This window comes from Ammodytes marinus (assembly GCF_949987685.1).
Source record: "Ammodytes marinus genome assembly, chromosome: 6".
Classification (NCBI taxonomy): domain Eukaryota; kingdom Metazoa; phylum Chordata; class Actinopteri; order Uranoscopiformes; family Ammodytidae; genus Ammodytes; species Ammodytes marinus.
This window is the reverse complement of record NC_137235.1, coordinates 13,374,834-13,393,022: the sequence shown is the minus strand read 5'-3', so window position 1 is coordinate 13,393,022 and position 18,189 is coordinate 13,374,834. Positions and strand designations below refer to the sequence as shown.

At 38.3% G+C, this 18,189-nt stretch overlaps 1 protein-coding gene across 2 annotated transcripts in view; it reads left to right on the top strand.

Annotated features, from left to right (window-relative positions):
• The window catches only part of ctnna2 (catenin (cadherin-associated protein), alpha 2), a gene marked incomplete at both ends in the record, with an annotated part of 341,788 nt that overhangs the window by 245,311 nt on the left and 78,288 nt on the right, over window positions 1–18,189 (top strand). For both annotated transcript variants that reach the window (XM_080028673.1, XM_080028674.1), the window contains one exon: window positions 12,863–13,015. In XM_080028673.1, the coding sequence (XP_079884799.1) occupies window positions 12,863–13,015 (153 nt within the window). The remainder of the gene's footprint in view (window positions 1–12,862; window positions 13,016–18,189) is intronic.

The following is an 18,189-nucleotide window of genomic DNA, read 5'->3' as shown; positions in this document are numbered from 1 at the left end:
AGCGGGAAATTTTCAGGAAGGTGGGGGCATGCAGCCGGAGCTTGCCTGAGCGGCAGCATTACCATACATGGAAATTTGAACGAGTTCGGCTCGACTGGCTGCCATAGTGTTTAGTGCTCTGCATAGCCACCCCAGACGGTCAGCAGGGACTACGAAATGCATGTACGTAATTATTTGATACTCTAGTATGGATAAACATGACTATAAATCATTATAACAACGTTTATAGGTCATAAAATTCGAAAAGTATCATAGGTCCTCTTTAATAAACAATAAGAATGTCAGTTATTTTTCCCTCAATAAAATTGCACTCCCTAACATCTCCTTCCTGCCATGCAGTGCAACATATTTTGTGTTGCATTCATTAAAGTCATTATGCCATTAAATTGACAATAACAACCTACTCAGAGTATCTGCAGTTGTGTCCTCTCTGACCTCTTAAGGAGGGGGGGGGGTCAACATGGGTGGTTCATTCAAAGCTCATGTTGGGCATTAGGTGATGCTGCCTAACAGGCCTGGCAGACACTTCTCACACACACTCGCTGACGGGAAGTTCTATTGACTTGGGGGTTGGCTTGACAGAATGGGAGGTCTGCAGCAGACATGCAGGCATTACACAGAGCTGTGATACTGTAATTATGTCAACACGTTTTGAGTTGAGCGAGTCAGTGGCGCCGTGTAGAGACACAAAACCTTCCTGAGGGGAGGAGCACGGTTGTGCGTTTGAGCATCTCAGTCTCCACGGTCTCCATTGTGAAGAGGAGGCATCAAATATTAGAGTAGACAAGCACAGATGACAGACGGCTTTTTGTGAAAATGGGGGCAGGTGAGACTGAACAAGCCATGTGCGACACCACCAGAGACACGCTGCATCGATGTTTCTTTCATGCAGTTTATGTATACATAGAAGAGACTATGCTAAGCTGTCTGTTATCCAGGGCAAGTTCGGAAGATGTCACACATGTCATTTGCACCCTCATTTTTGTTTTCTTAGTAAATGTACATTTCCACAACACTACGGAGAGGATGCAGGGTAGCATAACGCCTACAGGGTTTTGCATCATAGAATGTTTTTAAAAGTGATTGATCACCATCTTGCCATCAAAAGTCAATTTTCTGTCCAAGAGAAAATAACAAGCAAAGGGATGCACGATGAATGCTGAACAAACTTTCATAACTGAGAAATGACAGCCTTGCATCCTGTTGTTATTTCTCGTCTCCATCCACAATGATAAGATGGCTGCTCCTGATTCAAAAAAGATCATCTTCATATCCTAATGAGAGACCTTCAATCATTACTTTCGTAAACATTCCTCCACAGCCGCTCCAGTTTTAATATCGTGGTGAGATTTACCCAATAGGAAGCATGACATTTGACCACTTGTTTTGCATTAAGGCTCTTGCATGTGCACAAAGACCCACAGACTGACATAAAAAAATTAATTTAAAAATAATTAAAAACTCATGTTTGAATTCTACACCCATATCTCAAATTTGAAGTCTACACCCTAGGCTCTTTGACAGCTTGACAATGAAATAAGCATATGTTCTTACCAGCCAAAAAAAACTAAATTGACAAACAAACAACTCTGTAAGAATGTTTCCCACCTGCCCACACATTACATTGACACAGCAAACTGTACTTTAGTAAGACCTTGTGTATGCCTAGAACCTCATCTCCATAAGTCAATGCCTCACTAGCATTGTAGCAGCAGGTGACTCTCAGCTTTCCTGCTGTGCATTTGGTGCTGGCATCACTGAGGCTTATTTTAAGCTGACCCTAAGCTGGTCCAGGCAATGGGTAGTAAATATGGTGGCAGTGAACATTTTGCTGCTATGTATTTAATCATAATGGCACCTTAAAGTTGAAGTAAGCGATTTATGTATGTTAATATAAGCGTTAAATCGCTCTTTATTCACACAGTGATCACTTATAGTGTGCGCGTTTCATAAAGCTGATCTCTCAGTCACCCGCTCTGCATGTAATCGGCAAATAAACTTTTTGGCGATCCCACTATTGATAACCAATCAGAAGAGACAACGCAACAAACCTGCACCCGTCTCACTGCTGGTGCAAGTGCAGAGCGACAGATGGGTGAATGTGTAGGCTATATGCCTACAATGGCGGAGCAGGTAAAAATCCTTCCCAATGTCTGTTTTGATGGTTTTTATCATGTTTTATCACACTTACGGATCTGAGATGATGCTAGATAACTTGCTGCTTGAAGACCGCAGTGCATTAATGTGGTGACAAGGGAGGAAGGAGGGGACTGCTAAATGCAGTCACTGACAGGAATTTAGCTAAAATGACCATTCTCCTTACTGAACCTTTAAAGATAGGAAATACCTAATAGTCCATATAAGCAGGCAGATATTGAAGCAATAACCCCCCCAAAAAACAAAACACAATACAAATAAGAGAGTGGCAGGTGAAAATGTGTGAGCTATTGATTAAAAATATATATGAAAAATTATTAAAAAACATAGGTATGTTCACCACTGGTCTTGCGGCTTGATTCCGTGAACAAATTAATTAAGTACATTTTAAATTAACCAGTAGCCATTAAAAGTAGAATAAAATATAGGGCAATATGATTCCATTACTTCAATACTTTAAACGTCTTACACCAATTTGCTTGGACTGCAGGCAGGAAAGAGGCATTTTCGGCTGAGGGATGAATGAATATAATTACAGTTGTAGGCAAGGCAAGGCAAGTTTATTTATATAGCACAATTCAGACACAAGGCCACTCAAAGTGCTTTACAGGGGCAAGATTAAAATACATAATACACATTAGAAAAGCAAATACAAACAGGACAAAGTAAAAGTGTTAATTCACCTCAGGGATTGAGGATTAAAAGTGTAAAGTTTTGGAATTGGTCAAAGTGGGCAGTAAAACTGTAGAATCATTTTGAAGTTTCCCATCAAACAAAAGGGCTGATCAAATACCACTCCAAGTCTTACAGGTACAGGCCAAAGCAAGGCAATAGTTGATCAAGTTGAATTGATATGAGATGGCATATGATGTCATCCAGACAGTTTTGAGAACATTTTGACTACCAGTGTCACCAAGTACTTACGTTGCATACAATGGATAACTTCTCCATAACTAACAAAATGTACGTTGTAAAAAATGTACAATGTATTTATGAATAATACTGACAAGAGGAATTGGATTTGGAAAGCAATAAAGAACCTAAATCTGATCCTTGTGGCGCACCATTAGTGAAATTGGCAGAGGAAGATACAATACCTGTTGAAACTGAAACCCACTTTTCAAGATGATTGAGAAGTGTGTCATGTGCAACTATGTCAAGAGCTGCAGTGAGATCCAATGGCTTCAGAACAGAGCACTCAGCTGAATTACAGTATGCTCCTCCACCAAGAGTTTAACCTTTCTTTTGCTGATTTTGAAGGCAGCATATTTCTCATCTGAAGACATTTAATTTTATTATTTCTCACACCATTGGAGCCGCCAAATGGTGTGTGTGTGTGTGTGTGTGTGTGTGTGTGTGTGTGTTTGTGCTTGTGCGCATCTGCGTGTGTATGTGTGTGTATGTGCATGCACATGTGCGCGTGTGTGTGGCTTCTCGAATTGTATCGCACATGAAAACCATTTAAAGGCAGATGATGAATTGAAAGTGAAATGAAAGTGTTTAATAATTCTGATTTACTAATGTAAGACAGTTATACTGGTTTTGATCCAATATAAAAAGTGCTACTTTTTTTCCTTGTAATTGAATGTGTCTCATGTATTCAGGCATTCACAGCTTGAATCTTGTTTAAAGTTTGACGAGGGTGCGCATCTGATAGAAACATGGTGTTCTCTCCTACTGTTATTTGAACCTGTATTCCCTAACTTAACCTCCAGAGTGAAATCCACATGCCTATAGAACACGGGTTATAAAATAAGGGCTGTCAATTGATTCATCTGTTTTGTAATCAGGATTAATTATAGAATTTTCATAGTAAAGGTGACAACTTCAAAGTGCTTATTCTATTAAATACATTGATATGTGATCCTAGCATTCTGTAAGTAATTAGCCTGCCAACAAGCTTTGTTTTACATTATAAAATGCAAATTTAAATGCATTAACTTGCCAGTGTCAGTTATAGCTGCTTTTCAAAATTGACGCTGTAAGTATTTGAACCTTCTTTTGTTAGAATGCAGTGTCACTGTTAGTCATCAGTCTTTGAAACACAGAAAGCAGTTATTGAGATGAGGAGCCATGGAGAAGGGCCTCAGTTGGCCACTCTTACATACAAGAACTTGGAGTGGTTTGTTCAATTGCATATTTAATATATTGCTAGCACTATGAAATATATAATAGCACTAACTCAAACAGCAGATATAATGCGTATACACCCCCAAATTACTTACAGCACATCCATAGCCGCTATCAGAAATCAGTATGCTTTAGCCTCTGGCCCTTTTTGAGACTTTTGCACTGAAGTAGAGCTGATGAAGAGCTCGCACTGCAGCCACTTCACAGCTGACTGTTGCCTTCTTTGCATATTTTAACATATTTGTTTTTGTATGTTTATACATTCTTTTTGCTTTTAAACCCATGACTGCTATAAACAATGTGAGTGCAACAAAGGATAAAATATATTGAAATAAAAAGGGAGCAAGAGGTGGGCTTGGCCACCTAACAGGTGGACATCAAAGAAGGCTGACATTTGAAATAAATTGAATAAAAGTAATATGTTTAAAACGACTTTTCCCTTAATCAGTATTCACTAACCCACCCATACAAAGTTATTTGAAATGAGCCATATGTTGTACCCCCTGTCATCTTGTCTTTAATGAATGCATCTGTCAAGTCATCTCTCTGGGCCGTTTTTTGACTGATGGCTGACTCCAGGATTCCCTATTGCACAACTGCTTCATCTGTTTTCCTCTGCCCCTCCCTCTCTTGATCCTATTAAGTGTTGAAATTATTTCCATATCTGCCATTAGTTTGTTGATGAGTACAGCTGTTTTAAATGGTTAAGGGGTTATCACGTTAAGGCAGAGCAGCTGCCACAAATCTTGTCAGCTCTTACTCTTTGTTTAGACTTAACTGTTCGAGATAATCAGTGACTCATTTCTTTATTTTTACTGGAGAAATGTTTTGAGGCTAATGCTATGCATTAAAGTTTCATTAGCCACATTATTGCAGATTCTCTGTTAACTCAGGCACTCGAAAATACAGGGCCAATTTACGAATCATCATGGGTTGATAGCTAGACTAAAGAAAACATGGGTATGTATGGATTTAAGTTGTATTTTTAGATATGAACATAACTTTAAGTGCATGCGGAGAAACAAGCAGCAAAGACAGGAACACTGTCATTAATATATTCATATTAAGAAGGTTCACATTTTACATGAAAGGGCTCAATCATAACCAAACCACAAACCAATAGAATCGTATTACCCTGACTTTGGTTTTAAGGCCTGGACTTTTTCTGTCATGGTTCACTCTCATCCGCATTAATTCCAGATGAAGCAGGCAGCTGTTTAGGTACAAACCACTGAGTATGCTACCTGCCAGCGCCAGACAGTTCAAGGCAAAGTTACAATGTTGACCATAGTTAAGCATTTAGCAACTAAAAGGACATATATTACTCTAGTTGTAGAAGCACAAAAAAAGAAAAAACTCAAAGTACAGCCAATATTGGATTTACATTTGCCAGGTAGCTCCAGACAGGACTCCAAATGAATGTTAATGTTGCTCTGTATCTGCCTGTGGTGCATCTAGCCAGTCTTTCCTAACAAGTTGCTTGTACTTACTTTGCTTACTTTATAAGATTATAATATGCCTGTTGTTTGTTTTTTTACAGCTTTTTTCCATAGTGCCCAATTTCCAAAGAATATGTTAATGCATGTTTATACAAGACAATCACTAAACACAGCCAGCCACACACACATAACATTATACAACAAAGTTATTAAGTACGGTAAGCGGCTTAGATGGCTGAATCCAAACTGCATAAATATTGACTAAGCATGCCCATACAACCCTATTGCCAGACAAACTCTTGACAACTCACTACCAAGGGAACAGTCCTGACTTTTGTCCTGAAGCAAACATGGCTGCCGGTACTCTGCCTGCCTCCACAAACACTGCTGTTATTTGCATACTTTTCTAATTGTCACCAACAGCCTTTTGTAATAAAAAGAAATTGATTGTAATTAGTCAATAACATATGTTACTTATAATTAAACACTGGATGAAAGGGTACTGTCAATTACACGTTCCAATAAGATAATCAGAATCCCATTGTTCTAGAATATAATGAGCTAGACAAGGCGATCAACAGCCATGAGCAGGAGATGTATAACAGTGCTAGTTCTCCATTGAGAACAGACAACATTTCAAAGTAAAATCACTTTCCATGCACCAGTTCCCCGTTACTAACACTTGATTCCCCTGGCTAGAATTTATTTTGCAGGACACTTTAAATAAAGGCCCTGAGATGAGATGAGGTGTCTAATGTGTTTGTCCTTAGATTGTTAAAGATCGGTCAGTCCTCCCCCTCCCCCCTTCATTTCTCCCCTATTTTCTCTCTAATCATCTTCCCATGCTCCGTGATAGATATCATATATGAGAGCTATTACTTAATGTTTGATTTGCTCAGGCTGTTTCCCCTCAGCCGTGACTCCAGCCATTTATGGTGTGATTGCTCTTGACATTTTAATAAGAAACTTTCCCGTGCTGACCCCATGGTACCCGCCCGCTATACGTTCTGAATCACAAGTGAAACATAACAGAACACTGCAAGTGTAAACATTCAGAAATCCAGCACAGTGTTCCCTTTCAAATTCATGTGTTGAGACTATTTTGAATTGTCAAGTTTGGCGTTGTGGTTTGTCTCTGAATGCATATGTGTGCACATGATAATTATGTCTGTTTTTTTTTGTTTTTTTTTGCAATCCTTTGAACATGAATTCATTACTTTGTTTTGAAATCACACACTGATCATGGGGGATGTTTGCATCAGTTTCCCCCAGTGCGTCTGTTTCCTGTGACAGAGCAGGTGTCTAATCCCACAAAATACCAACATTTTCCCCATTAAAAAACTAATTTGCCAAATTAATGCTAATCTCATCTTTGAAGATCGCACAGCCCTCCCACATATCAGTGAGCAACACATATATTCGTCTTTCAAGTTGTGTTAAGCATATGCAATCATCTTAATTATTTCACAGAGCTTCTTGTTAGCCACTTCAGGATCAGGTGGGAATCACTGCTATTAATTTGAGCTGTTTTCTCCTCTTTGGATGACAAGAGATGTAGGATAAGAGGTGTGATGGAGTTAAGAGAGGAGGGTGTGTAATTATTACACTATTAATTTATCCACATTCTGGGATAGAAAACCCATTAACAGGAACAATTTTCTGGCTAAATCCTTCACAAATTGGAGTCTGTTGAGGAACTCAATCTAATATTCATTAATGTATCAACTCTTGCAGGTAGCCTAACTCCAAGGAATTAATTAATCCAGAATAATTGTAAATGTCGCCATGGTAATACTGCTAAAAGGAAATGTAGGGTGCAATGTAACATTTCATGTACCAATTGATCTTATCTATTTGGCAAAAGAGTATGGACACTCAAACAAAGAGTGCCTGTGACCCTTGGCATGTTTAAACTATAAAAGACTAAGTATCCTCGCCCAAATCAAGAAAAACTGCCAGAAGTGCCCTTAAACGTTTAGCCATACATAGTGTACCATTGCTGCGTTTCATTTCTAGCATATCTTGTCAGCCTATACAGTATGTACAAACAAAACGTTGCAATCAGAGCTTCATACCATTGAGGCACTGCGGGACTGGGGAGACAAATTGCTGCCTCGCTAACTTATAATGAGCAGAGCCTGCGCTATCTGCTGGAATCCCAGGTCTATTTCCTTTAAGTGTTAGTGAAATACAGAGGGAGTGTGAGAGGAGAGATGGTGGGGGTAAGAGCATAGAGGGTGGTGGGATCTGAAAGATTGAAGATGGATTTCTGTGGGAGTGGTGTGTGGGCATTAGAATGCTGATGGTGCAGGAGAGAGTGTGACTTGGGAAATCATTCATCTGTATCATTTCTCCACTCAAACCCACCGTCAGAATCAGTTTCTGTGTTGGGCATTCATGAGTATCCTGAGGTTGTAGCACTCTCTTACACTAGCCTATGCATGTTCCTGCATATTCCATGCACTTGTGAATGTTCCTCACTAAAAAAACAAGAACTTGTATCATGCTGTACATCTTTTTACCAAATAGGTGTGCCTTCATTTAACTTTTTTCATTTTTTTTATATCTTTCAGACAGTAAACCCACAAATTCTGGATATATATCCTAATCTGTTTTAACATTTTGGCCTGGTTTAGGATACTACTTCCACTGGCCAATTAATATATTCCGGTACTTTATACACTTGCTTCTGGTCTACCATTTCTCAAAATTGTCTGAAGTATTTTTTATTTATTTTTTACCTTTATTTATACAGGTATATCCCATTGAGGCCGAAGACTCTTTTGCAAGGGAGACCTGTTTTCCTTTCCCACGTTACCATTCACACACCGATAGCAGGCTCCACAACCATGCGCTCAATGCCAATGATGGAAAAACACATGACAAAACCATGTATTGTGTCCCAATTCCACTTAAAATTTGAACACGTTTCTATAACTCTATTGATTTTGCCATGCAGTTTTGATTTATACAAAATGAAACAAGATGCTACATTTATTGTCCTGCATTGTCCAACATTTGACATCCATGTTTTACTGCTGTGACAATTCCTCACAGTTCCTCTCTTCTTTTCACACTAAAGCAGCATTTTTATCAATTAACTTAACTTGGTCACTGTAGAATAAGTATATAGGTACATTTATGACACAGTGATCGGTTGTGTGCAAAGTACTTCATTTCCACCACTGAAAGTGCAGCCTCCGGTGCTGCAACATCATTTGCATAGCATGAAGATATTCTCTGCGGTGCAAGATCTGTATCTTCCCTGATTCCTCAACCTTCCCATCATGTGACAGGATAGCAAGGTTACACAATTGCCCCAACACAAGTCTGTTACCTGCTCGTTGAAAAAAAAAAGATGCATCAATCACAGTTCAAAAATCGTTTTCCGTAAAAAGCCTTACGTTTTGGTCTTGCATGGCATCTCAGTTCACATCTCATCAAATCAGTGATCCAGAATTATAGAGTTCTGAACAGAGGAGTGCTTACCGAAAGTGTGGGCTTCAGGTTGTTTACAGCATTTGCAGACCTGTCATGTCCACTAGACTGGGCAAATCTAATCTGTTTTCAGAGGCAATGGTGATAGATTATATGCCTTTAGGAAAGCATTATTCACCATTGTTGTCGTCCACTCGCTGGACAGGCAATTAGGCTTGTAACAGCTGCAGGTTACTTACAGTAAGTGCAACTGAAAGTCTTACATATGATTTATTTTTTTTTTTTTTTTAAAGAGGACCTATGATGCTTTTTGACTTTTATGACCTATAAACGTTGTTATGATGATTCATAGTCATGCTTAACCATACTAAATTATCAAATAATGACTTACATGCATTTCGACATATTCCCTGCTGACCGTCTGGGGTGTCTGTGTAGAGCACTAAACACTATTCTAGCCAGTCGAGAAGTCACGTCTTCAAAGCGGTCTACCCTTTCATAATTTGTGACGTCGCATACAAATTTGTGACGTGACCACGCGGATGTTTCCATGTATGGTAATGCTGTCACTTCCCTGTTCGCGTCTGCCTCGCGCCCTTATAGGTCCATGCTCGCGCTTCCCGCCACTGAAAGTGTTCCGGAAGGAAGGTAACCAATCACAACGGAGTGGGGTTTGCAGGAGGGGGGGAGGGTAGCGGAGATGGCCGATGCACAGGCGGAGGGAGCGGAGATTGCCGAAGCACACACACTCAAGTGTTGACAGGACGTGCTGGATCGCCAAAATAAGAGAAAGAGCTTCCCGAAAATCTACATAGTTTTTTGTGATGTGATTCGTGTCAGGTTGCTCTATAGCAGTGTAAAACAAGAAATTAAGACCAGAAAAGTAGTATAATAGGTCCTCTTTAAGAATTTCCACTTGTCACAGCTATTGGCTATTATCTACCTTCTGTTTTATTTTAATGTTATACAAGGACATGGAGACAATGTATGCTTTAGATCAGGGGTCACCAACACAGTGCCCGCTGGCACCAGTTAGCCCGCAAGGACCATATGAGGCGCAAGCAGGCCTGTTCTAAATATAGCATAATAATCTATTTCCCACCTTTTTTAAGTCATTGTTGATCATTATTGTGAGAAATCATTAACATGATCAGTGTCTTGACATAGATTAATTATATAATTATAATAATAATTATAAAAAAAATAATAATATTTAACTAAAGGCAAACTGAGCAAATTTGTTATTTCAGAAGAGTGTATCAAACTGGGTGCCCTTCATATGACTCAGTACCCATGAAGTAGCCCTCAGGTTCAAAAAGGTTGGTGACCCCTGCTTTAGATGATTTATGTATTGAACATGGCTTTAAAAAGTCACACAAATTTATTTCCGCCATGTTGTTAACTAAACAATTATCACCATTTGAATGTTTGGAGAATATGGTAATTGGCCCAGGCGGAACAGTTTGTATGTCTGTATTAGCATACTCACATTGTGTGCATACAATGTGTGCTATTTAAGTTGGTGTAAACCTTAATTGGGTTTTATCCTGAATTTGCATTGTTCATGATTTCGATGTGTTAAAGATAGAGTGGGATTAATACAGTGCATTCACTGTTTTCATCAGGATCAATTGCTATGTTACAGTCATTATTGCATGTGCACGACACAAAAATAACAATAATATATTAAAAACTTGCATTAAACTTGAGTTGACTGTGTTTGTAATTATGTATAGGAAACATTCTGGAGGTTTTACAATAACAGTCATTATGTTGCATTTTTGTAGTGCAGAGAATTAGAACAAATTCATTAATAACAGATTATTTGCGACTCAAATTCACATCTAACAAATTGAATGGTGATGTGGGGGAATCCACTAGCAGGGCCGCCGCTCCCTATACGCAGAGTACGCAGACTGCGTAGGGCACCAAGTTCCTGGGGGGGCACCCCAAAATTTTTTTTTTATATATATAACTATATATTTTTTTTTTTTTTTTTTTATTAAAAGGGAAAAAGAGATGGTCCGGGGGCCCCCCAAAATAGTTTTTTTTTTAAAAGTTCATGATAATCATTACATTACAAAAAATATATAAATTAGTTATGAACAGGCCCATCGTTGTTTTTTCTTAATTGTGTAACCTATCCAGGGGTGGATTACTGCACAGGCACACCGGGCACAGGCCCAGGGGCCCAAGGGCTCAGGGGGGCCCTCAGCCAGAGATACTGATAGTAACTTTTCATGTTCCATAGTCAAAGAGCTCAGACACTGATGTCAATAACAGGGTCCAAAAAGGAATAGCCTAAATATAAGTACTCATTAAAATGTAACAAGATAGAAATCATCAAGGGCCCCTCAACTAGTAGGGGAGAAATACAAAAGCAAGTTAAAAACAACAGCATTAGTAGCTCTGTCTAAGGGGGTTGAAGCCCCCCTCACACATGCACAAATAAGCTTTATATGTGTGAATTCTAAATTGTTCATATCCACCCTTTATCTGTTGAAATGGGCCCCTCCATCATAGAACATGGGTCTGCAGACCAATCTACTGTTTTTACAGTTGCAGAGTAAAGAGTGCTGTTTAAGAAAAATCTGAAAAATAATGTTCCTTCTGCATCTCAGGATTTGATATCTCTCTAGCCTCTAAAATGTCCTCTCAAAGTGCACCAGATTGATGCATTTTACTTTAAAAAGGTAAAAAAAATTCTGGGGGGGCATACCCCCGGACCACCCAACAAGGTACAGGGTCCCTCCAACAATACCCCAAAATCCTGTGGGAAACACTGACTTCCTTAATATGTTTTTGCCATTAATTGTATGTATCCTTGTAGAAAATTCAGTGTACCTGACTGGATAGGGACAAGTGGGGGGCCCTTTAAGAGTGTGTGCCCAGGGGCCCATTATCTCATAATCTGTCTATGATCCAATCACTCAATTCCTTTGCAAAGGCAGTTAGTAGGATACTAGGCAACTTTTTTCTTTTTTCACAAGTTAAGCTGTTTTTTCTGTTAGTAAATGCTGTTCGCAAAAACTCATCACTACAGCAAATGTGCCAAAAAGCAGTCGCAGAGATCTTGCAAGGGCAAAAAAAATTCGCTCACGCCCTACGGACGCGAGCTTCTTGGTGTTTTTTTTTTGGGGGGGGGGGGGGGCATCACTGACAATTTCAGCTTAGGGCACCCAAAAGCTTAGCAGCGGCCCTGTCCACTAGTCTCCCCTTTTACTGTTTTCTTGTCTGTCCTAGTACCGGTCTCATGTGACCAACTCCCTCTTTATGTAATATAAAGGGTTTGTCTGTTGTGGTTTCTATACTGTTCCCTCTGGCATCTCATCAGATATCCCAGTGAGTAGCATCAGGGTCCATTTACTGTCTCCTAAAAACAACCAGTCCCCTGTCAGTTTGGTACAAAACGATTCTATAAACAAAGATATAAGTCACAAAGTCTGCCCTTGTAAAAAGCCTCATGGGAAAAAAGACACCTTACAAGCAATTTACACGTATTCTGCATTAGTAGCTTTTCTCTTTGTCACTTTCCTCTCTTGCTTTGCCTCTCTCCTTGTCTTTCCACCCCATTATGTTACTACATCATATTCATGGCAATGCTAAGTGATAGTGAGTGTAATCATTGCCAAATGAAGTTGTTTGTAATATTGTTAATAATATGACCTCTTCCCCATCTCTCTCCCTCTATATTTTAGTTGAGAAAGGCAGTGATGGACCACATCTCAGACTCTTTCCTGGAGACTAACGTCCCTCTATTGGTGCTCATTGAAGCGGCTAAGAGTGGCAACGAGAAGGAGGTCAAGGAATACGCCCAGGTGTTCCGTGAACATGCAAACAAGTTGGTGGAGGTCAGTCATAAATTAAAGTTGATCACATCTATCTATCTATCTATCTATCTATCTATCTATCTATCTATCTATCTATCTATCTATCTATCTATCTATCTATCTATCTATCTATCTATCTATCTATCTATCTATCTATCTATCTATCTATCTATCTATCTATCTATCTATCTATCTATCCATTTTTCCAACAGTTAAGAAATTGAAGATAAATATTATGAAGTTGTGTTATCTTCTAAAGTCTAATGACAAACGTTTTAGGCAAAACCGTTTTTATTTTGTGACAATATAAATATGATGCATTGTACGCTCTCATTAATTTCTGAAATGTTCTCCGTTATTATGTATCTATGGTAAGAATAGTATTGATGCCTAACAGCACAACAAGTGTATGTTATAACTGCTATGTTTGAATGGGAACTCAAGCGACATATCCTTGAAATGCTACAATTGTTATGACTGGACTGATGCAAACCATTTCAAGATAGTACCAATAAGAAGAAGGAGAGAAAAGGGTTTGTTACAGAGTCACCCTCTTTTGCAATGGAGTTGGAGGAAAAATCTTGTGATAGATTCCTCTGTCCTTCAGTGGGCGTTGCCTTTTGTTCTCATGGCCCTTTGAAAGGAGCCTTCAGAACTCTTTATGTGGGCCCCTCTCAACATACTGTCACTTAAAACAGCACTGCAGCTTCCCTTGACAACAACTTAGCGAGTGAGTGATTTGTGTGCCCTTTTGATCTTTCCCAGCTGTTTGCTGATGAGGGAGGATCTCACTAATGCCACTCTGACTATGTCCTTTGCATACAACAATGTTAAAACTTTGTTCAGCCCAAGGACATAGTCCGCAGATACATTCTATTATTGTCATGATGGAAGGAAGGGGTAGATAATATAGCCTTTATTTTTTTCGCCCCTGTGCATATTTAGGTTTATTATGTAAAGCATATGGCAACAGTGAGGTACACAGCAGTTGGTGTATGCTACGTAGATGGAACGTCCAGTAAAACATGTTTATGTATTTAAGGAAAGGCAACATATTGTCCGTTCTGGGCTGTTAACATTTTGACAACAGTATCATGGTAAATGTTGGAATGAATGGGTTTGTTTCACTAAGCCAATGGAGGTCCCTTAGAGGGTGACGCATGTCTATGGTCAAAGGTGGGGCCTGCAAATGAGCATTAGTCAATGAAGACTTATTGGAAGAGACATATTGTCGCCCCTGCCCTTTAGTCAGGAAGAGCTCTGCATTGTTAAATAGATTCATCATATTGTAACCGGCAGAGCAGCACTTGCATACAAATTTCAGTTTCATGAGATTATGAGGAGCTTTGTCCCATTAGAGGTCCCCAGCTGGGATCGTAGAGCTACAGATATGGTGTCATTGGGCCAAGTGGTTGAGATGAGTAACAAGTGTGGTTTGACAAGAACTATACACTGTCACACATTTGGTAAACTAACTATTTTAGAGACATGTATTAAACTTGCTGTTGCTGGTCGTCATCTTATAAGAACGTTTTATTCTTAAAAACTGTAGATTGACAAAGGAAGTATTGCATGATATGTTTGAATGTAAAATGCAGTTCTGAGTTTTCCACATTTCCATACTATCCATCCATCAGTCCCTACTGACATTCAAACTGTGTTTCGTCCTAGGCACTATCCCAGTATAGTAAAGAAGTAGGCCTACATCTCACCACACATTGTCAAATATAGAGCTCACGCTATAAGGAAGTGCCGTGCATATAATCTCCTTGTCAGGTTAATCATTTGCATTAATGGTCCTTGTTAGCTAAATAGCTCATACGCTCTAAGGCTATCCTATAAATGTGGCCGTATCATTGCCATTGCTGTCATCATCTTTATTCTCGCCTGCACAGACAGAGTCATCATAAGCGCTTCCATCACAATCTTCTAATATATAAGGCTAATTAACATCCTGTTCAATGTCACTTCAGTCATCTGCCTGATGTCAGGGAGGAGCAGTCTTAAGCCATTAGCTTGGAGTTTGGACATGATCAGCAGTATTAAAAGGAAAAAATTATCCCAAATTTCACGTGTTCTTTATATTAATTTGATTTAATTCCATGTGGCCTCGCAGTTACTAGAGGATGTCTCTTTTCTCCACCATTGTTCTCCGCTCAGTTCTGTGAAGAGCCAAGTTCCCCCCTAGGGCTCTCCTAGTCACATCATACTCATTTAACTATCCTGACCAGCAACAGGAAATCAATAATTATTAAGTTGCTCAGTTAATTGGATTTAGAACATGTAATAGATCTGTGCAATGTATATGCTATGCACCCACAACTGTCGGCAAACTTATTCAAAAATTAGATTTTTACATTTGTTCTATTAGTATTGGTCACGTCTACTTGTTTAGCTCTGTATTTAAATAAATAGTTGCATGCTCAACATTTGCACAGTCTTTATGTGAGGTCGCTTTTAACCGTTTAAATGGAAAGGATATACCAACACACACACACACACACACACACACACACATGCATACACTCATACACTCATACACACTTTTACATTCATGTTAATTATTTTTCTCAGCAAGATGACATTTTTGCAGGCAGACAAAAGACTATTGACTTGCACCTGCAACGAATTGCCCATAATATGACTTCTGATAATATTTATTTCTTCCAAATCTTTTTTTTTAAACTTTTGAACAGAGATTGGATAATTTCAGCCGTCCAGTTGTAGAGGAAAATTGAGATTACGTATGTGTAGGGTGGTAGGAGTTAACGTAATAACCTAATTTACATGTCGTAAGTGTCTCTGAGTGCAGGTTAAAATAAGTGCAAAATTAAAAAGAACAAAAAATATAACTTAAAATATATACATGTGCCTTGAGGATTTCATATTGGAAATTCACTCATTAGGCTTCAATGTGAGGCTTCAAGAAAAGTCTACTCTCCCGTTCATAGTCATAACTTCTGTTTAGCTTATATTTTATTGTATCATGTATTTTCCATGTTTTAAATTATTGCCTAGATCATTTGGCTGAGATGTAGCATGGCAGTTATCAATATTTCAAGTCAACTACTCTATTCTGGCTGCTACTCATGAAGATAAAATTAATTTCTCCAAGTCAAATGAAAAAGCATCATCTAAATGAATGATTAAATGATTTGCTATAGCAGGATTATTGGTAGAACATTAGACTTGTAATAATACTTTGATTATCCTGGTCCATGATAATGTCCCATAATGGAAGGACTTAAAAGAAAATTGTGTTTTTTTATTATATTCACAAGTTCAAAATGTAATCAATCCAAATCCACCAGTATCACAAATGGTCTACAGTACAAAGAAAATACTGATGTCACTATGCAATCCCATGTCAATCCCTGCTTTATCATTTAATGGTCTTTTTCATTCATTTTAATTATGTTTACAAAATCAGGAATATAAGTTTAGTACAGACTTATTGTCCAACACAGTGCACTTTTTATCACACCCCATTTAACCCTCACAATGTGCTCACATTGCTAAGGGAGTAGTGTTTGGAGTCTCTTGATCATCGTATGCTGCTGTTCATCACCTCTGTCTCGTTCGCCATTTGCATGCAGTCCCTTTGTTTAGTATAGCTCAACCAAGGACAGATGTGCTGTATTTAATTATTGATCAATTGTCGAAAGGGATATTCGCTAAAACTATTAAAGTACAGTTTCCCTCAAAGTAAAAGTTATGTTTCTGACAGTATAATTATGTTATTTTCTTTAGAATGCTGCTTTATTTTATATTTCCTATTTATTCATGTTTGTTATTTTATGCTTCATTTGTTTATCCTGTAATGTAGGATGAATGTACTGGTAGCATGCTTATTCAATGCTATTAACAGGGAGGTAGTGCTTTTAAGCATTAAGTAACTGTTAATGCTTTGTAATTAATGGTAAGTCAATGTTTGGTTAAGCATTATATGCTTTGTTTACTAATGCTTAATTAAGCATGAACTCAACATAACAGTTAGTTAATGCTTAGTTAATGTGTATTAGATATTAACTAAGCAGTTATAAATGGTTAGTTATTGATGAGTTGATGCTTATTAAGCATTAACTAAGAATAGAGTAACAGTTAATTAATGTATCCTTATTGTAAAGTGTTACCAAATCATCCCGATATATAACCTTGATACGCCCTCTACTGATCTACTCTAGAGCCATAAATGCCCCTTCCCTACTATATATGTGTGTATGTATGTATGTGAATATATTTCTTTCTCATTTAACACCATTCAGTTAAAATTTATAATAGCCAATCTTCACTTTTTACTTCCTTATATATGTGCCTCCTTGGTTGATGCTGCAGGCCAAGCCCTCCATTAAATTAGTGCTGCCCACACTGATGCGCTCTTGTTAATTCAAACGGAAGATGAATATCCAATCTTTTTAAGTTACCATGGTTCCTTTTTATGGCCACTGCAGTGAGAATATATATGTGCCAGCAATTCTTGGACATCTAAAGGACGTTACGCTCCATCACTATTCTAATGTCAGATTGAGGTTTTCACCTGACCTTGACTCCATCTTGGACCCTTTCTCTTGAACAGCTTTGGTGTAATGAAGGACACTTCTATATCCACCTTATCTCTAACAGGGCCCTTTCTCTGCAATGCAATCCAATCTAGAGCAGTATTGCTTAATGGGTAGAACAGTTATCTGTATACTACATACGTACATTGTACTTTGATTGATGGGTTTACTTTTTTGCTCTTTTCATGCTATATTGGGAAGTGACTTTGTAAGTTTTTTTATGATAAAACCCCTTTGTACTGCTTTTGTATTTGCATTTATTTAAATCTTTTTTGAATACCTCACTACCCTGCTTTGCATTCTTTTACTTAAGCCCAATCCCTTCATTTACTTTCTTTTTTTGTTCATACCTGCATTTTTCACTAGTAATACATGTTTAATTTTGTTTGTCTTATGTGACAGCTGAATCCACAAGGCAGTAATCAGGTACATCAGATGTGGTATTATATGTTTAAGGAGCACAGTATATTGTGTCTTTCTCTAAACATAGCTACAGTACATTAAGTTACGTCGTTCACTTTAACTTCATCAGTTCATTAGCTTTTGGTACTGTAGATTTACAGCACTAACCTTACTTTGGACGTGAGCACAGTCAAGGGGAAATATATACCTCCAGTGATTCTGCATAATCAATAC